Here is a 20,345-nt window from a genome sequence, read left to right as displayed (position 1 = left end):
CCTTTTCTCCCAGCTGCCTCTCCTTCTCTCCCTCCTTCCCCCTCCTCCTCCTAGCCAGTCTGCCTCCCAGTATCAGGAGGGGGTTATTAACCCCACTCTTACATATCCCTCCCTTCTCCCAATTAAACTTCAGTCCCCAGTACTACAGAGGCCAACACAGTCACACCTGTTTGACCTAATCTTCCAGCCTCACCTCACCTGTGGAAGGGCCCTATGGTTTCCCACAGGTGGCTGCCAGGCCCACAGACTCACAGCTGCTCCTAGTGGCCAGCAGGGCAGGCATGGTCACCCCCATGGCACAGGAGTGGAAATTGAGGCCTGGGGAGATGAGGAAAGGCACTTTGGGTCCAGTGCCCCATCCACATAACTTGCTCTGTGCTGTGGTGTGACATGGAGTAAGAGTTGCCAGAGATCCCACATGCCCAGCTTCCATTGCTCCCTCACTTTCCAGAGACACAATCACCCACTCTGGCACCCCCAGAATATACAACACAGCCAGAGCCTCCACCCCAACCACCACACACATACCCACACACCATGGCAGAGCATTTGTCCATCCACCAACAAGGACTGAGTGCCTGTTGGGATTGAGCTGAGTGCCAGTCTTGTGATGAAAGATTATAGGGTTGTTCATTCAGACAGGTGCCCAACACCCACCATACATAACTGCACACATACACACACACACAGAGTACAGTACCACATGGCCTGCCACAAACACCCACACAGATCAGACAATTCCTGTGACACACGCACAGTCACAGCAACACATTGGAGGACCTCCACACACCTCACAGCCCCACACAAGCCCTTTCCCCACCATTATCAGGGATGTAGACTCAGGGCTGCCAAGAATCACATCTAAAAGAATCACATCTAAAAGAATCAAGAATCACATCTAAGAATCACATCTAAAAGAGCGAACACAGTGGGGGTCACAGAACTGGTCACAACATCACATCCCCAATTACAAGATACTCTGTGACAGTCACACACATTAGCAGTCTCTTATCCACATTAACAGTCATAGGAGAGACACGGTGCCATTCACAACCACAGCCACATGGTTCTGCAAGGACAAATACATGGCCCATGACACAAACTCACACACAGAGCCACACAAAACAGGGTCACAATCATGGCCACACACTGGGACACAAAACAGCTCCTCACACACCATCAGAAAGAACACACAATAGCAGCGACAGTCATATGCACACAACCACCAAGACAGTCACACTATCACAGTGATAGCAGTTACAACAACAGCCACCACACACACCGTCAGACTGATCAGTAGGACAGCTACACAGTGACAGCCATGGCAGACACAGTCACACACACACACACACCATATTGACACCCCCCCAAACCATACAAGCCACACAGAATGATAGTTACACAACCACACACTGACACTTAATAACGACAAACACACAATCGCAGTCACCCTCACCACCGCCGCTTGGCTTCTCAAGCCTGGGGTTCCCTCTCCACACTCCCTTCCCCCAGCCCGGTTCGGAAGCCCCAGCTAGTCGCCTCCCCTCCCCCTCCTGCCGTTGGACCCGCAGGGGACTCGACCTGCTGGAACCGAACCGGCGGGACAGACAGACTGATGGTCCGAAGCCCGCGGGCGGGAGCGCAGGGGACGTCCCAAACCCCTCCCCTCACCGAGTCGAGGATGCCGCCGCCTGAGTCCCCGATCCGCCTAGACGACCCTGGCGCGGCGAGACGGACAGACGGACTGCTGGGCCCCGCGGCGGACGCAGGAATGGAGACGCTGTGGACCCGGCTCGGCAGCCTCGCGCAGACTCCTCGAGACTCTGGGCGAGGGGCGGGGCCTCAGGGCCCTTATTTGCATAAAACAGTAGGGCGGGGCCTCGGTTGCTCCTAGGGGTGGAGCGTCTTAGAACAGATTCGGGAGGGAATGGAAGCTGGGGCTTCAGCGCAAGAACCTGCGAGAGGGGGTGCTTAAGGAAACAGAAGTGCTGGGTCCCAGAGCGTGGTCCAGGGTCACAATCTCCCGGGTTCCCTTTTGGGTAGTAGAAGCAGCAGGCCAGATCGCCGCGGCTCCCCAGAAAAGAAGGCTGGCCACCAGTGCTGAAGAACCTCTCTGACCACTCGAATCTGCAGACTTCCCGTGAGTCTGTCTGTCTCACAATGTCCCCTGACCTTTAGCCCACCCATCCCAAACAGCCCCTGGAGTCTCTTCAGCCACCCTAACACAGAGAAGTAGATTGGTCGGGGGAGGGTGCATTTCCATGCGCACGCAGCCGCAGAAGCAACAGTCTACAGGTGAAGGAGGGTCTTGGCTAGTTTATTTTTTCTCTGGAGGGCTCTTCGGGGAGAGCAGTCCCTGCTGCTCAGGCTGTGGAAAGAGAGGGGGCCGTCAGGGCCTGGCCTGGGTCCAGGGAAACTCAGGGTCAGAGGTCAGGGGGAAGACGCCTAGTTTGGGAGATGGGAGGGTTCATAGGGTGGGATTCCAGGGCAGGCCAGGAGGGGAAGGTTTAGATGGGGCAGGGGAATATCCACACCAAGTGGGAAGGAGCGGTTCTTGCTGAATGATGCCTGGGAAGGGTCCTGGTCTGAGTCTGAGTCTGAGTCCCAGGATGGGAGTGGAGGGCTCAAGCACCGGTGCCCCTTGTAGCCTGCGGGAGGGAGAGAAACCTTCTGGCCCTTTATGCATGAATCCTGAATGTGACCCTTTAGTGACCTCTGATTAGGAGCCCGGTGTTCCTTGATATTATAACTTAGTGGTCCTCAATCATATCCCTTTAATGGGACCCAACATGATCAGAAAGTGTGATGAGAATGATCCTTGAATCTTATGCCTTAAGAAAGATGCCAGTGAATTCTGAGTGAATGAAATGTCAAGGACTCCTTAATGAACATTACTTAATGTGACCCCAGAATAAGCCCTGATAAATATAGCCCCCAAATATTGGCTTCCATGTGAGAAGCTTAAGAATGACCCCCCCCCCACCCCAGAGCAATGTTCAGTTCCCCTTACCCCTGAGGTTCATGGTCCTGTGGTGGCCCCCTGAAGGCATGGTAAGGCCATCAAATGAGTTCTGAAGCACATGCACAGCAGACCTGTGGGGAGATGGGGAGCTGGGGGCCCTGGGAGACTCTGCACTACTCAGGCCTGGGGCAGGGAACTTGGTGAGGTCAGGGGCAGAGGTGAGTTCTGAGAGGAGAAGGAGGACTAGATTCATGGGGGCTCCAGGTCCTGGTGGCCACTGCTTGATGTGATGGTGGGGGCAGGGAGATAAGGTCAGGAGTCAGAGGTTAGAGAGTGAGCTGGGCATCACCATATGTCACTCAGTTCCTTCTGGAGGTCATCCTTCCAGGAGCCAGTGCCTCCTGATGGCATTTCCTCAGTCTCTGGCCGGTTGGATGTGTCATACCCGTGCTGCTTCATCTTGGTCAGGACCTGGGGCAAAGGGAGTGAGATGAGAGAACAACAATAGTAATTACAACGATGATGGTGAAAGACGACCATTCTACAGGACTTAGTACATGCCAGGCTGCCTTCAAAATGCTTAGCACTCAGTTATCATGGCTACCCCTTCAGGTAAGACTGTGCCATTATGCCTATTACACAGATGGGGAAATGCAGGCCTAGAGAGGGGACATGACTTGCCACCATGACACAAGTGACATAACGAAATAAGTGACAGAGCTGAATCTTGAACCCAGGCCTTCTGACTCCAGACCAGTGGTGAAGGCTGGCAGAGATCCCCCTACCTCTCTGCAAGGTCCCCGATCTCTCTGCTCACCTTTCGGCACTTCACCTGGGTTTTCTGCATCTTCTGGATGTTCATCAGGTTTTCTGTGATCTCCTCCTCCTGGGCCTCTGTGGGGGGAGGGCACTCAGGGGGGCCCAGGCTGCAGAACAACCACCCTCTTGGCTGTGGGCTGCAGGTACTCACGGAGCTTCTGATAGATGAAGGTGACCTCTTCCCGCACCAGCTCCAGCTCCTCCCAAAGGAACTTCTTGCTGAGGGAAAGTAGAGCCTAAACCACTCCTCCCTGCCTAGACCCTGACCCCCTCTGCCCACCTGCCTCCCCAAGCCTCCCCAACTTCACATGTACTAATGTGTTCAACCACCCGTTCCCCCACCTTCTAGCCTCTTCCCCTCCCTCTAGCTTCCCATACCACCCCTCGGCTTCCAGATCCCCTGGCCTCCCTTCCCATGCCACCTCCAGTTTCCTGTCTTCCCTGCCTTCTGGCCTCCTAATCTCCCACACATACCCTCCTTCCCCCTACCAGCCAGCTGTCTCTCCCCTATCCTCTCCTTTTGTTTCCTAAGTCTTCTCTGACCTCTTAGTCCCTCTTACCTAGGCTTCTTCCCAGTACCTTTCATTATGCTTCTGATTTCCTTTCCTTGGCCTCCCCTCCCTACCAAAGCCCTCAGGCATGCCCACCTGTCCCGGATCTCCTGGGCCAGCAGCTGCAGGCAGCGGGTGGTGCGGGCCCGCTGCACCTCCTCACTGTCCCGCAGGGTCTTTTGCAGCCCCTGAAGGCCTTGTGCCAGAGCCCCATATAGTTCCTGGTGTCCCTGCTCCATGCCCCACTTGTGTCCTTCCTTCTCTGTCTGGTGGCTTGTGGGGCCCAGCACCTCTGCCGAAACAGTAGAACCATGACTGAACTTGGACCACACCCTGAACCCAGACTCACTTACCTCCTCTCACCATGGCCTTAGCTGACTCCAACAGGGCTGGTGTCCAGCCTTTACTTGACCTTGCCAGACCTCACCTTCAAGCTGTTGGAGCTTGATTTGTTGCAGGCAGCTCTCCTTCTCCAACATGGTCACTGAATGGTTGAGGAACTCAAAAGCCTGGGGGAAAAGGTCAAAGGTCAGACCTAGGTGGGAGAAAAGATGGTGGACCAGGGCAGAAGTTGCTGGAGTTAGGACTGAGGCTGCTCACTTTGGTCTGGGCCTGTAGCTGGCTCTTGACTGACTCCAGTTCACATCGCAGGTGTTTCTGGGAGTCAGGAATCACCATAGTGGACTTATTAGCTATGAGCAGAGGATTAGCAGAGGCTGGGGGGAGGGCAGAGTAACATCAAGGTCAGGGCAGAAGTCAGCAGAAGCTCAGGGGCAGGGTAAAGGCAGGCGCAAGAGGCAGAATCCCCAGACTAGAGGCAGGGATTGAGGTAGAGGCAGGGATGGAAGGCAAGGTCAGAGGCTAAATTCAGGTAAGGCTAGGGCAGGGATGAGTGGGCAGCAGTTGTGGGTGGGTTGAGGCTGGGGCAGAGGGTAGAGGCAGAAACTGGCAGGTTCAGTTCAGTCTTATTGGGAAGGAGGGGTCTCACCTTTGACTTTGGAAGAGTTGATCTCCAAGGGTTTCTGGGGAGGGGACAAGAAGGCAGTGGAAATCCATCCTTGGGCTACCCTCCTACTTACCCCAACCCAGTCTGAGGGGTTGGACATTAGTTGGGTCTGCTGAATTCTTGGTGTCCCAAACCCCAGGTGCAGGCAAAGCTACCTGCAGGTGCATGTTCATATCCTGCCCTGGCCTGCACATTCTTGGGGTACACTGTGACTGGTTCCCTACATTGCAGGTCTGTGGGCTGCTCAAGAGCACAGGGCTGTGAACCCTATCTCTGTCTTGGGCTCAGGCAATGGCCTTCCTCCTTCAGGACAAATTACATTGAGGTGTCTGGAGTGGGCACTAATAAGACCTGATGCACAACCTCACTTGGTTGTTGAAACACAAGCAGTCACACAGACATACAACCTCAGACACAACTATGCATGCTAAGTTGTAAGCCCAAGGGCTTCCACTCATACACCTGTCAGATGTATAACTACTACCACAGGCAGACATGCAGGCAGTCACTCAGAGACTATCACACATAAGACACCCCCCCCCCAAGACACACAATTGTACATCCATTCCATTCCTTCCTTCTTCGCCCTTTCATTTAAGACATTTTTAGTACAGGCCTCCTGACTGCACTGGACATTGTCCTAGGTGTTGAGGACACATGGTGTGAAGGTTCTTGAGGAGAACCATCCTACCCCCACTGCCCCCACCCTAAGCCCCACAGTGGTAGATTGTGATGAGGCAGGAAGGGGTTTCCCTGGTGGGGGTGACCTTAGTAATGCTGTGAATCCTCTTCAGAAGCTCCTGGTCATTACAGCATTCCTGTGACTCTACGTTGGGGAACGAGGGAGACCCATGTGACCCAGACCCTGAGCCCTTCCCTGGCCTCCAGTCTACAGTCAGCACTTTGTTCTCAGAAGTAGCTGGTGCCAACATCTCTGGCTCAGGGCCTCGGGACCAGTGAATTGTATAGTCCAAGATCTTGTCTGAGGAAGAGGCTGGGGAGGTGATGGCTTCTTGAGGGCCAGCCAGGAGCACTCTAGCCCCTCTTGGCTCCCCAGTCCCAGGGTTGCCCATTGACGACCCCCAGTACTTGTCACACTTCCCGTTATCAGGCAAACACAAGTTGGAAGGTGATGGAGATGAGCAGAGGCAGGGCACAGAGTTGTCAGGGTCCTGGGGTAGGCCAGCCAGAAGAGGATCGCTTCAAGTATAGGGGACAAAAGACTGCTCTGAGACCAGTCCCCTTGTCCCGACACTCCCAGACCCTCCCTGACAACCCACAGAGGCCTCAGCCTTAAACATAGAGTCTCTAAGTTATGGTAGGAGCAGAAGCTGCTAGAGGTTGCACGGAAGACGATCTCAGCCCTACAAGTTGGGCAGGGCAGAGAGAAGGACCCCCAAAGCCCCACAGGAGGTAGTAAGCCCTCAGAAGAGCCTTAAAAAAAAAGATCTTGATACTGATACTGAACCCTATAGGAAGGGAATTTCTGGCAGAAAACAGCATATGCAAAAGTTTAGAGGTGAAGAACCACATGCTCTGTGCTAGAGGCAGGGTTGAAGAGGAAGCAGCAGGAGGTTAGCAGGACAGCTTAAGTAAGGTATTGAAAGTAAAACAGGGGAGTTGGGACCAGGCTTCCAGGTAAATGGGAGCCATAGAACATGAGCAGGAGAGACAGGGCACATCTATTCAATAATTGTTAGCTGAATTGGGGCTCAGGCCTGTGCTAGGTGAGACCAACAATAAGAAAGAACTCAGCTATGGGTCTCACCTTCACACCCCCCTCCCTGTTCCAGTGTAGTTGGGGCTAGTATATACATGGAGAAGCTTAGGTCAGATAAAACTTCGGGTGAAGGATACCTTGCCTTGAGTCACACTCAGCCAGTTCCTCAAACCTTCCAGGCCTTTCTCTTCTGCCCTTGCTAGGCTCTCTGCCAGGTGTCCTTCCCCTGTCTCAGTCTTCCTGGACTCCTATGCACTCTTCAAAACCCTACTTAGAATTTCCCCTATAAAAATCTCCCTCAGGGCCTTCCTGGTGGTGCAGGGGTTAAAGACAGTGCTATCAAGCTACTGCCAGCCACTGCAGCATAAGTTCGATCCCTTGGCCAGCCAGGGAGCTACCCCACATCGTGCAGCAGACTTCTCCTGTCTCGCCCTCTGCTCCCTCAGCAGTGTATTTCAGTACACCTGCCTGTTCAGCTCACTACTCTCTGGTGAACCCACTCACCCTGCCCCCTGCACCTCTAACTTACACCCTAGTTCTTGTATGCAGAAAAATAAATCTTAAAAAAATCTCCCTCAATCCTTTTGTAAGCTCTTATTTTCTGAGCATCTCACTGAAGGCTGTCACCACCTTAAGAATTCATTGGATTTCTCACACCCACCCTGTGATAAAGGAGTTATTCTTCTGTCTGAAATGTTCTAGACTATCCCTTCAAGAATCATCACTTCATTGAGGCCCTCACTTCCAGAAGCAGAACAGTATGATGATTAAGGAGACCCTCCAGTTGTATGGCCGGGGTTCAAATCCTGGCTTTATCCCTTCCCAGTTGTGTGATTCTGGAAGTGCTACTGAGTCTGTCCATGTTTCATTGTCCCCAATTATAAAAATGTAATGACATACTCTCCATCTTACTGGGTTGCTGTGGTTAAGATATTCATGCCAGAGCCTGACACAGTAGTGGCACAAACACAGTGTGTTTGTCTTTGAACGTCAGGCAAAGATCTTGGGACTTGGGGAACAAAAGAGCACAGAGAGGCTTGGAGGGGAGAAGGGAAGAGGTATTGCTGAGTGCCAAATGCAGACAAATCCCAGGCCTAGTCCCCATCCTTTACCCCATCGCTGTTAATCCCACTGCTCAACACGGGAGAAGTCTTGGGGAAGGGGGCGGGGCCATCATCATGAGCCCCGCCCCTCGGGCCGTGAATCCTGTATCCGCCAGGCTTCCGACCCCTTTCCGCACCCACCTACCACATACCACCTGTTCATGCTCTCCCATCAGGGACCGCGAAGCCAGTCCCCAGCTGTGACGCTGAAATTTGATCCCGTGGGGATACCATCGCATTAAAACGCGCGGAGCCTAAAGGTAGAGTCACAGAGAGGGGTGTGGCTATTATTTTAGCCCCGCCCCCCGGAGGCCTCATTGGCTCCTTCCCCCTTCCGCAGGTCTCTAGAGTCACGGTATAATTGGATAAAAGTCTGGCGAGGGGGCGGGATTTCAGGACGGTTTCTGCGAATCAGTTAGTAAAGATCTAAGAGGGCCGACGAGGAGGCCCCAGATCTACGATCTGATTGGCTTCAGCTTTAGCTAGAGGCGGGACGAGCTCTTGGTTCTACTAGGGGAGGTGGCTGAAGAGGGCCACCGGCCACCGGGGACGCTGGAGTGAGTACTGAGCCCTGCCCGCCTGGCCCCAGAGATTCGGCCCTAGCGCCTCTGGTCCTGGATTCCTGGGAGCTGCGAGTTGAGGTCGGAGTTCCTAGTGGTGGTGTCGATATCCTCCGGATGAGATTTGGGGTTTCCCAAGCATAGGTGGTGTCTGAAGGCTTTTGGGGAATCTTCACAATGGAATTTTGAGAGCAGGGGTCGTTGTAGTTAGAACTGGCTTCCTGGGATGATCTTTGAAGACTTAAGGGCTGCGTGCAAGTTTGAGCTGCTGAGTCAAATTTAGGGGTTGCAGAAGTCACATAGACATTGGGGTCCAGAGGCCTTGAGATCTTGAGGGCCGATGTTTGCAGTAATGGAGTTGGGATTGCCACAGGACTGCTCTTGTTCTCCCCCACCTCCATTTCTGGTTTGCTTTCCCTGGCTCTCTGCTGGATTGGCCATGACCCAGGCCTTGAGCAGACACACTGAGTCTGACCGCCTCCAGGTAGAGGTAAAGCTCTGATGCATGGTGCCTCCTTCCCAGACCTGCAAGATGGAGGACGGTGGGAACCTGGGGAACCTGACAAAAGTGGTCCATCTACTGGTGTTGTCAGGGGCCTGGGGCATGCAAATGTGGGTGACCTTCGCCTCAGGTAGGGATCTTCGGCCTGGATGTGCTCGGTATCGGGTGGGGACAGGAATGAGTGCGGACTCAGAAGAGTCTAACAGGTACGTGGCTTCCTGCATCCCACAGGCTTCCTGCTTTTCCGAGGGCTTCCCAGACATACTTTTGGTCTTGTGCAGAGCAAACTCTTCCCTTTCTACTTTCACATCTCCATGGGCTGTGCCTTCGTCAACCTCTGCATTTTGGCTTCACAGCATTCCTGGGCTCAACTCACATACTGGGAAGCCAGCCAGGTATGCCGACTTAGGCCCCACCACCCTCTGGAGACTTATTCCTAGAACCCCACTGAGCACCTATGGCTATATCTTTGTGAGAATTAAAAAGTTCCGCTCTTCCTGGTGGATACGAAACTGGGCTTTAAATACCCTTGAGCAGTGCGCAGGCTGCACAACTGTCCTTAGCAACTCTGTCCCCCAGTGTGTGTCTGCTGGCTGCTGCTCCTGCTCCTCCTTGCTGGGCCTGCCTCCAAGCTGTGGTGACTCAGCTGGACTGGAGCATTGACCCCAGCTCATTGTTTAAAAACCAGCCTGACTGGGAATTTAGTCTCCTACCCCCATCCACACATTGAGCCACAAGGCAAGAAACCATTTGTATGTCTCGTATTTCTCTATCCTGCCCTCCCCATGTCCCCATTCTGTTCCTCAGATTTGGGCAGGTAAGGCCTACAAGGTGTTTTAAGAATAATCCCACAGAGACAGGAGAGGATAATGGGTAACTGGAACTCCAAGGACTTTTTATTTACTCCCTGTGGGCCCAGTGTTAGCTTCTGGGGACTGGGCTAGGGCCACAGAGGAGACAGGCTTGCTGTTTTGAGGGAGTGAGGGGATAGTCATGGTGCTCTGTCCTAATTTGAGGAAGAAAAAAATACATTCTTAGATAACTTCAGTAAGGGGAAGCAGAAGGGGGGAGGAGACAAGACTGTGTTATGGAGACTTCCAGAATGGGCATCTAAGGACAGGAGGATAAAGGTTTTTGCGGGACAGAGGAGATGGGTGATAAAGACTTTCCTTAGGGGCTGCAAGTTCGGACCCCTAGTCTGGGTTTGGGGAAGGGGAAGGCCTGTCTTTAACCCATTACTGTCCCCCTTTGCTTTCTGGGAAATGAGGATGCAGAAAGACCTTTCCTGGGGCCCCTTCTGGCTCTCATGCTCTGATAATCTTGTCTTCCCACTGCCCCTGCCAGCTGTGCTTGCTGCTCCTGAACCTCACACTGGCCACCATCAATGCCCGCTATCTGGGACATCGAACCACAGCTGCCATGTGGGCCCTGCAAATGGTGGAGAAGGAGCGGGGCCTGGGCCAGGAAGTGCCGGGCAGTCACCAGGGCCCTGACCCCTACCGCCAGCTGCGGGGGCAGGACCCCAAGTACAGTGCTCTCCGCCAGACCTTCTTCCACTACCATGGCCTATCCTCCCTTTGCAACTTGGGCTGCCTCCTGAGCAATGGGTTCTGTCTCACAGGCCTTGCCCTGGGCCTCAGGAGCCTCTAGCTCCCACTGCCTTTCTGGCAGCCCAAATGTCAATAAACACTTTTTTTTTCGAAATGGCTGCTATTGTTTTTCTCCAAAAACAGGGGGAGGAGTGGGCAAGGATTGAGCTGATGCTTTCCTCATTCATACGGCATGATTTGGAGCATCAGCTATGGTAGCCCCTAAGCTCTTACTATAATTGTGCCCATGCTGTATGCCAGGCAGGGCATGAACCACCACACCACTGGACATGCCATTTTTTATTATAACAAAAGCTAGTTCTGATCCCTAGTGAATAATCCTATTTCCCGCTCCATTGACACTGGAGGGGGAGGAATGACTGTGCCTTGCTTTTGACCACTGCAATATGAGCAGAGGTAGCCTGAGTCACTTCCAGAGGGAAATATATGAACCAGTGCATGATTTGCCACCTGCTGCTTTCACCACAATGACCAGGGGGAGAAGCAAGTCTGGTGTACCCTGGAAGCTTTGGGACTGGTTGTTACTGAGCATATGCGGGCCCTTTCTGACCGGTTCATGTCATCATGCCCTTAAGGCAGTCCCTGGAGGCGGCTACTGTTGTTCCCCAGAAGCAATAGAGGGTCAGCTTTGAAGTGGACAGATGGAATTGCTGGGATTTGAACAGCAAAGCATGAACTGTTACAACTGCAGTCTCTCAGGTGGTGCTGGAAGCCAAATGTCCTTACTATGTGGCTCCAGACAAGGGGTTGCTGCTCTCTGAGCTTCTGTTTCCTTATTCATAAAGCGGAAGTTTAATTCTAGGGGCCCGTAAAAGTATTTCACAGGAGTCATGCACTGCACTTTGCAAACACTAACTCAGGTCACAAGCTTCACAAAACTCTGAGGTGGGGACTTACTGCTCACTTTATGAAACAGACCTAGAGAGGGTAAGTGACAGGCCCAAAGTCACAGAGCTGGAAAGAGGTTGAGCTGGGATTCGAACCCAGCTCCAGAGTCCGCTGTGCACATAGCAGAAGCTCTACGTATACTTGGGGAAAAGGAAAAGCTTATTGTTGTCAGGCAGACGCTAGACCCCTGCAGGCTCGGTCTGCGCCCAACCCCACCCCCACCCCTCAGCTTTCCTCAAGCCCCGCCCCCACTCTGCCCCGCCCGGCCCCCGCGGGGAGCGGTCCCTCCTCCCCTGCCTGGGCGGAGCCGGCGCGGGATCCGGGTGGCTGCGGCGGCGGCGCGGGGTCGGGGTCGCGGCCAAGACCAAGGCGCAGCGAGTTCGAAGGCAGAACGCCCGCGGGCATCGCCCCCCACGAGAGGTGACACTCCCTCCCGTTAGGGAGCCCTGCACCTTTGCTTCTTAATAGGTCTGGGGGTACAGGGGGGATAGGAAAGGGCCCAGGGACCTGGGGAACAAAGGCGGGCGGCGTGGGAAGCCTCTTCCCTCGCCCCCACCCAGCTGGGCTCTTCGGGGAGCGTTAACCGGGCGCGGGCGGAGCGGAGAGCCCAGCTGGGCACTTAGGCTGGGACCATATGGTGATGGGAGGGAGCGCTTGAGCTGCCTCGCACCGGCTGGGTTGCCCCACATCCAGTGAAGGGAATCAGGGCCAAACCCTCCAGGGACCCTCACCTGTCAGGAGTGAGGGAGGGTGGGCAGGTGATCAGAAAGAGGTGAGACTGACCGACAGGTGTGCGGGGGAGGGGAAGTGAGGGTTCCAGCCTGGAGGCCAGGCCCAGCATGGGGAAAGATTTCCTGTCTCTTCTCTTGCCCTCCTCAAACTAGTTCTCCCGGAACATGGGGTGGGGCCCTGCGGGCAGGGCAGGAAAGGGGGGCCACTTGGGTTCTTTTTAAAATGGAAAAAAGCCCCACAGGCCGTTTTGAAATAGTTATGCCTGGGATTCTCCTGCCAGTGTTCCCCCTACTCACCCAGGCCTTCTGGAGCCTCCCTGTGCAGCTCAGGGAGCCGCTGGGGAGACTGAGGCATAGGGAGGGAATAAGGGCTGGGGGATGCCCTGGACCAAGATGAAGCAGCCCAACTATGAAGACAGACTGGCAGAAAAGGAAGTACTAGGTCTGGAGAGGGGTGATGGTCTGGGTGTCTTGATTATTATGTGACTGGGGTGGTTTCCTTAGACTTGGGGATTGTCACTCTCACCAAGCCAATGTGGGCTGGGGCTGAGGTGAGTCAGCCCTGCCCTAGGGAGACTGCCCAGCCCCTTTGACAAACAGAAGTTGGAAGGTACCTATTTGGGTACCTGGCCTTTTAACCTAGGCTGTATCCCCCCGAAACTCCTCTCCCTGTGGAGGTCAGCAAAGAGGTGGCCCTCCAGTGGCTGATACCTGTTAAAGTGAACACCAGGCTATAAGTGGGGGGTCCCCAGGTGGCAAGGCCTCCCTCCCCCCAGTTCATACCTGGGCCATGCCAGCTGCTCAGCCTGGGGCAAAGTCCACACCTATACCTTCTTAAAGATCTGTTTCCTCACTGGCCAGAGGAGGTACCCCAAGTGTCCCCCCAACCTGGGCCCTTACATTTGGTCAAAATCCCCATTTTCCAGAGGAGGATACTGAAGCCCAGAGAGAAACAGTGATGTGTTCAGGGTCCAGGACTTGAACCCAGGCCTGACATGTGCACTGGAGCCCTTACTCTGGTGTTTGATTTCCCTGCAGGACCCCAGTCCTCCCCATCTGAGGATTTTAGGCTTCCCCTTACCCCCAGGAGGCTCCCTGCCAAGATGGCATCAGCAGGAGACCCCCCCACCAGCCCTCGGGATGCTGCAGACCAGAACTTTGACTATATGTTCAAGCTGCTCCTCATCGGCAACAGCAGTGTGGGCAAGACATCTTTCTTGTTCCGCTATGCCGACGACTCCTTCACACCTGCCTTTGTCAGTACCGTGGGCATCGATTTCAAGGTCAAGACGGTCTACAGGCATGACAAGAGGATCAAACTGCAGATCTGGGTGGGCCAGCAGATGTCCTTGGGTCTTTGTTTGGGAGGGGCTGGAGTTCCTCCTGTGATGTTATATGAGGGGACAGGGCTGTGAAATGAGCCCCCCCCCAGAGTTAGGGAGGGGGTGTGGGGTAGGTATGATGAGTAGGGGAGCATTATCTATGTGATGAAGATCATTACCTATGTGATCATCAGATGGGGGGATGTGCCCTGTCCTGTGGAGTCTGAAAGGGAGATAGTGGGTAAGAAGTCCTGGCAACCATTGAGGAAGAGGTTTGGCTACCATCTCAGGAAACCCTAGGGGCCATGAATGAGCCTGCCTGCCAGTCAGAGCTGGTGTCTGCTGTTAACAATCACCATGGTAATGAGCACCACACTAGGGTGCCTGTAATAGGGCACTCTCTGGCTCAGGTGGCTCTTGTTTGTGGTCACTAAGTTGGTTCTTTAGAGGTGAGGTCAAAGGGACTTATAAGGGCCTCCCCAGTGGCGCAGCGGTTGAGCGCTGGGTTGCGAAGCTGCCCGCAGCCTCTGCAGCGCCGTTTCGATCCCCGGCTGCTCCCGGCCACCAGAGGAGGGTCCCACATGGCGCACAGACCTCTCCTGCCGCCCGCTGCTCCCCTCAGCAGTGTACCTCGGTCCTTCTGCCTGCTCTACTCCCGCTCTGGCTCTGGTGAATTCTCTCACCCTCCCGCGCTTCTGACTGTACCCAGTGCTTATATAAATAAATCTTAAAAAAAAAAAAAAAAAACAACAAAGGGGCTTATAAGTCTCTCAGAGGCCACAGATTCCCTCAGACTGGGAACCCTTTAAGGCCAGAGCCATGTCTCTCCCCTCATCCAGGAGACTATGTGGACAAGCCAGGTTTGTCCCTTAAGACCAGAAGCTGTGCAGGCAGCCCCTATGATGGTCTAATTAGACTACAATTATGTGGGCTGGCCTGTGTTTCTGCCATGAGTCTAGAGGTTTTGAGGACAGGCCCATGTCTCCTGCCTTGACTGGACATTATATTGACAGGTGCATGTCTCACCCATCAAACTGGGACTAAGCACAGAGCAGTGCTCCCTCAAAAAAGGCTCTCCAGGGGTGGGGTAGTGAACAGAGTGACTTCCAGCCACCTGACTCCACTGTTTGCCCAGGACACTGCGGGCCAGGAGCGCTACCGTACGATCACCACAGCCTACTACCGTGGTGCCATGGGCTTCCTGCTGATGTATGATGTCGCAAACCAGGAGTCTTTTGCTGCTGTGCAGGACTGGTGAGTGCTTGTTGACCACTGACACCCTCACTTTTGCCCTTCCCACCCCCATCCCTAATTCCAGTTCTATTTGCTCTCAAATTCCACAGGGCCACACAGATCAAGACTTATTCCTGGGATAATGCCCAGGTCATCCTTGTGGGGAACAAGTGTGACCTGGAAGACGAGCGTGTTGTGGCTGCTGAGGATGGCCGGAGGCTTGCTGATGACCTTGGTTAGTACAAAGCCTGGGACATGGGCCCTGGGCCTCCCACACCTAACTCTTATCCCTACCCTCAGGTTCTTGGTCCAATAGCAGTCACCAACAATTTGCCCTCTGAGGATCTGCCCAGAAAAATATCCACAAACATGCCACCTTCTCCAGTTAATTTCAGGAGATTCACCCACAGTTAAATCCTGATCCCCTCACTACCCTGTAAACCCAGACTCAGCAAAACCATTTCTGGAAGTTTATTCTACAGAATCCACACCCAAGTGGGAAATGGTTTATTTATCAAACTGAAGCAGTGTTAGTAGGAGGAAAACCTAGACAACCTCACAGTGAGGGAAACAGCTAAACATAAAGTATACAGTTATGCTTTGCTTAATAACATTTTGGTCAGTGATGGACCACATAGAAGATGGTATCCCTGACAAGCCATACCACGTAGCTTAGGTGTAACAGGGTATACCATTTATACCATTTTATGATGTTTGCACAACATGAAATCACTTAATGATTCGTTTCGCAGAATATCCCCATCATTAAGTGGCATATGACTGTATATTTATACAGTAGAATACTACACAGCCATAAAAATGGATCAGGCTGTTCTTCATGTTTCACTATGGCAAGATCTATGGGATATATACTAATGTGGTAAAAGTAAACTGCAGAGTAATGGTTATTACTTCTTCCTTTAGTCCAGGGCTCAGCAAACAGTTTCTTAAAAGACCAGATAAGAATTTTCAGCCATAGAGTCTCAGTTGCAACCACTCAACTCTGCCTGAAAGTAGCTAAAGACAATAAACTAATGAATGAGTGTGGCCATTTGTCCATAAACTTATTTACAAAAGCAAGCAATGGGCCAGATTTGGTCTACAGCTTAGAGTTTGTTCACCCCTGCGTTAGTGTATAAAAAGGACAAGAAAAGAATAAAGAGTTATGTTTGCCTAAAGAAAATGTGGAAAGATAACAGAAATCTGGTAGCAGACACATATGACCTATATGTGTCTGAGAACTAGGAAGCTAGGGCACCAGATATGGGAGGGGGATTTTCAGTTTACCTTTTTGGAGTCAAGCAAAAGGATGATATTTTCAAAATTAAAGCTACATGATAATCTTATCCTGGAGTATTCTAGTATTCTAGGCTATCCCAGGACTTTCATTTTGGGAGATGGCATAATCACTGCTGGGAGAGGGCACGTTAAGGACCCAGACTTGGAGTTAGAATCCCAGTCTGCAACCCATCAGCTGTGGGACCTCAATCACATCGCCCCTCCTCTCTGTGCTTCCAATTCTCCATCTAGAAAACAGAGTTGAAAACTGTGTTTACTGCATAGAGCTGTTAGAAAGATTAAATAAGCTAATTCTGGCCCTGGTTGAACATTAACTCAGCATTATTTCTCGATAGCTTCGTGATCTTGTACTACCAGTGACTTCAGCTCTCTGTGCCTGCACTTCCTTGTTTGTGCAACAGAGATGATAACAGCTCTACTTCATTGAGTTGTCACGAGGAGTAAATAAATGAGTTCTAATGTATGAGGCAGTAATAACAGAGCTGTGTGTGGGTTGCATATAAGGGTGAACATGACTATGAGCTATTGGTTTTTTTGTATGTGGTTTTTTTTTTTTATTCCTGTGCACTATTGTTGATGCTTGTGAAACTCTCAGTACCATGTGGCTCTCAAAGCCAAAAATATTTATATCTGGCCCTTTAAAGAGAAAGTTCAAGGACTCTATGCTAAAATGGTCCTCTGTCTTTTTTGTTTCCGTTGCCATTGACTTTTTGGAGAAACTAGGTCTTTGTTCTATGGACTGTCTTCCATTTAAGTTTGGCTCTTTGTTCCCTTGTGGTGTCATGTAACCTGCTCCTCTGTCCCCTTTGGTTTCTGGGAATCCAGCCTGGTATGCTGTGGAGTCAGCTCATATGGTCAGACCCTGGGCCATCAATTTGCCTTGAACTGGTGAAATCAGCCATGACCCAGCCCTGGACTGGGATTCTTGCCCATACCTTCTTGCAGGGAACATCTAGTAACTGGGAGTGAGGGGGCTCCTACTAGGTCATTAAATTTAAAATATTGGAGTACAAAGTAGAAGATAAAATTTGATCCCAATTTTATAGGAAAAAGACCAGACGCACACACATACTCCTTAAAATCCAACCCTAACCATTGTGTATTTATTTTAAAAACACTGGAAAGCTAAATATCAAAAACCAGTAATAATTATTTTTGGGTGATAAGATTACATATATTTCTTATCTGTCTTGATATTTTTCAGGATGTAGTATCTAGCTTCTGCAGTAAATTTCCAGTGAATATTTATAATCAGGAAAAAAAGTAAAAAAAAAACCACCAGAGAAGGTATGCCAGACTTTCCCCAGAAGACAATATAGTGACATTGATGATGACGGCTTATAGTAGATCTAATTCAGGCTTTGCCTCTGTCATTCATTCATTGAATTATAAGCAAATAGTAACTGAGCACCATCTCTTTGCCAAGCACCAGACTGGAGAAGTAGTGGACAAGTGTAGGGGTAGGATGGGCCACTGAGCAGGTTTCCTATGATCCGAGCAGACCAGGTAAAGGAGAGTCTTGGAGCCCTCGGTGGCTTTCTCATGCATTGCAGCAACCAGGTACACGGCAGGCAGGGGTGCCAGGGGGCCAGGAGGCCTGCAGGCCTCCTAGCTTCCCCCCCCCCCCAAGTCTTCACTCTGGGCTTCTCTCTCCTGCCTCTCCTGCTCCTGGTTCTCCTGCTGCTGCTTCTCTTCTGCTTCTCTTGATGGCTGCCTCAGTACTCCTCCCATGGCCCACAGAAGTAAACAAGACAGTTTGCAACGATGTAACAACTGCAGGTGCCCCATCTGGCAGGGCAAACCTAATGGTCAGAGGGCAGAAAAGCCTGAAAACCATTTACCCTACAACAAGGCGGACAGAAATCCTGGGATTCTAGTAGTCGGGATGGATAGTAAATAGATAACTACACACACTACTATTTAACTATTTATATTTTTATATTATAACATTTTACAGTCTGACAAGTGCTGGCATAGAGCCCTGTTTATGCTGTGCTATGGGTAATATGGTAGATGTTTATCTGGATTTCTCACCCACTTTAGTGGGGGTTACAGGTGAGGACCCATTAGGGGCAATTCAGGGACAGTTACCTGCAGGTAGAGCCTGAACCAACCTTTCAGAGGAATAGAAAGTACTATCATCTACCCTCTTACTTTCATGTCATTGGGCCACATTTTGTAGCCGAGGGGCCTCGGGCAGATCCCCAAAGTCTTTGCACCACTTTGGAAATGTGAAAAATGACATACAAATTATGATGGCCTGAGAATATTCAAAGCCACTTTGTGTCCCCCATCCTGAGGTATCAACCAACCTGTCCTCCCTCCTGAGGCCCAAGGTGGTATAGCTGGATTATTCACGGAATGATTATTTCAGCCAGGCAGCTGGGTTTGAATCCCAGCTGTGCCACCAGTTACTTGTGTGAATTTAGATGAGTGACTTGCCCTCTCTGTGCAGCACCAATTGGACAAAAACCAGTCATCCACGGGCACCCCAGTGCTTGCTGGACACCAGGACACCCCATAGATGCTAGTACCTGGAGTCTTGCAGCCACTGCCTTGTTAACTAGAGATTTTTAACAGTAGCCATACCAGGCTGCTTCTGCAGCTCTTTATCATCATCAATATTATTGTTCCCACTGCACAGATGAGCAAGCTGAGGTTGGAAAGACCAAAGTACTCAATCCAGGACCAGGCTTGAGACTCAGGTTTGGGTGGCACCACAGCCCAGGCTCTGTCTGTGGTGGGGGCTATCTTATGGGTGTCCCTTCTTGTGTCCTTTCAGGTTTCGAGTTCTTTGAGGCCAGTGCCAAGGAAAACATCAACGTGAAACAGGTCTTCGAGCGCCTGGTGGACATCATCTGTGAGAAGATGAATGAATCCTTGGAACCCAGCTCCAGCTTGGGCAGCAATGGGAAAGGCCCAGCCCTGGGGGACACTCCACCCCCCCAGCCAAGTGGCTGCAGCTGCTAGAAATGGTCCCTAACCCCCACCCACTCCCTACGGCCTCAGCAGGGGCTGTGATGGAGCCATGAGCACAAGGGCTGTTTCTAAACTCAGGGCACTGCCGCCCTTGCCTCCCATCAGCTGCCCCTTACTCCTGCATGGCCTGTTCCCTCACCATGGCCACCAACAGTCCCTGTCATAGGCCTGAGGCCCTGGGGACTCCACAGTGAAGGCAGGGACTGGGGACATTGACATGCCTGAACTTGCTGCTTTTCAGGGGTTTTCATGGCAGTGGTGTGGGCGGCATGGTCACCCCTGCCTGGTGGAGGGTATCCAGTGCCTTCTGCATTAGGACCATTGTCCAGGGCCATTCTGTTGTTGGGTATGTGTTGGACCTTGCTTGATGTTCACAGGCAAGATGGTTTGTTTTCTCCCTCATGTAGTGTGGGTTCTCAGAATTAATCTCTGGAGATATGGAAGGCAGCTCCTCTTTCTCAGGTCCCCCAATCTGTTCCCCAAGCCTGTCTGTGAACCTCTTTTAAGACCTCAGTGTGCTGAGGTGGGAGGTGATTTGGCCTCTGTAGACTCCTCCCTTCTGGCCTGCAGATCCTCCGCCTGTGAAAACAGTATTACAGCAGCTTTTCCCATTGTAATGGGATAGGGAGTCAGCCCCCCTCCGCCTTGCTTTCAGGGACCCCAAAAAGTGCCTTCCGAGCTTACCCAGAATTCTACATCACCCATCATCCATCACCCTTTTCACTGTTCTGGCTTATCCACTGAATCTCTGATCCAAAATTGAATTCTGGAACTACCAATAGGCTGTGTCAGATGGAGCAGAGAATCTCTCAACCGCTGGCATTCCTGCATGGGGCTTTTTACCAGTAGTTAACCTCAGAGCCATGAGCCTCCCGGCCAGGTTCCCTTCCTACCCCCACACCCCTGTTGGCTGGAAGTGTTTGGGGCTTTTTGACTGGTAGTGCTTTAAGCAATGCCTTTCCACATCTTATATCCTGCTAGAAAAGGAAATTGAGCAATGTTTAGAATCTGCCCTTGCTGGAGACTTTCCAAAGTGAGGACTTGGCTCCTCCCGCTTGAG

General features: G+C 52.0%; 3 protein-coding genes across 3 annotated transcripts; 2 read left to right on the top strand and 1 right to left on the bottom strand.

Moving 5' to 3' along the window:
* Positions 1-211: 211 nt before the first annotated feature.
* On the bottom strand, positions 212-8,334 carry CCDC159 (coiled-coil domain containing 159; the record flags this gene model as incomplete). Its single annotated transcript, XM_084249968.1, has 11 exons — positions 212-318; positions 2,535-2,648; positions 3,011-3,093; positions 3,312-3,433; positions 3,780-3,856; positions 3,933-4,000; positions 4,429-4,624; positions 4,760-4,841; positions 4,933-5,024; positions 5,321-5,354; positions 8,314-8,334. 11 exons carry the CDS (start codon positions 8,332-8,334, stop codon positions 212-214), a joined length of 996 nt encoding a protein of 331 aa, XP_084106094.1.
* A 396-nt stretch (positions 8,335-8,730) lies between these two features.
* TMEM205 (transmembrane protein 205) lies at positions 8,731-10,927 on the top strand. Its single transcript, XM_084250580.1, has 4 exons — positions 8,731-8,802; positions 9,245-9,353; positions 9,455-9,618; positions 10,568-10,927. The coding sequence occupies exons 2-4, from the start codon at positions 9,254-9,256 to the stop codon at positions 10,871-10,873; spliced, it is 570 nt and encodes a 189-aa protein (XP_084106706.1). The 5' UTR covers positions 8,731-8,802; positions 9,245-9,253; the 3' UTR covers positions 10,874-10,927.
* Positions 10,928-13,555: 2,628 nt separating this feature from the next.
* RAB3D (RAB3D, member RAS oncogene family) lies at positions 13,556-19,276 on the top strand (the record flags this gene model as incomplete). The annotated part of the gene is made up of 4 exons (XM_084250329.1): positions 13,556-13,783; positions 14,910-15,028; positions 15,118-15,242; positions 19,089-19,276. 4 exons carry the CDS (start codon positions 13,556-13,558, stop codon positions 19,274-19,276), a joined length of 660 nt encoding a protein of 219 aa, XP_084106455.1.
* Positions 19,277-20,345: the final 1,069 nt, after the last annotated feature.

This window comes from Talpa europaea, assembly GCF_964194135.1.
Source record: "Talpa europaea genome assembly, chromosome: 12".
Taxonomy (NCBI): Eukaryota; Metazoa; Chordata; class Mammalia; order Eulipotyphla; family Talpidae; genus Talpa; species Talpa europaea.
Note: the sequence above shows the minus strand (reverse complement) of the source record. Positions and strands in the feature narration are given on the sequence as shown.

Coding starts and splice junctions, on each gene's coding strand:
- TMEM205 (XM_084250580.1), top strand. CDS start 9,254: ATGGAGGACGGTGGGAACCTGGGGAACCTGACAAAAGTGGTCCATCTA. Junction 9,354..9,454: donor GTGGGTGACCTTCGCCTCAG/GTAGGGATCTTC, acceptor TGCATCCCACAG/GCTTCCTGCTTTTCCGAGGG. Junction 9,619..10,567: donor CATACTGGGAAGCCAGCCAG/GTATGCCGACTT, acceptor TGCCCCTGCCAG/CTGTGCTTGCTGCTCCTGAA.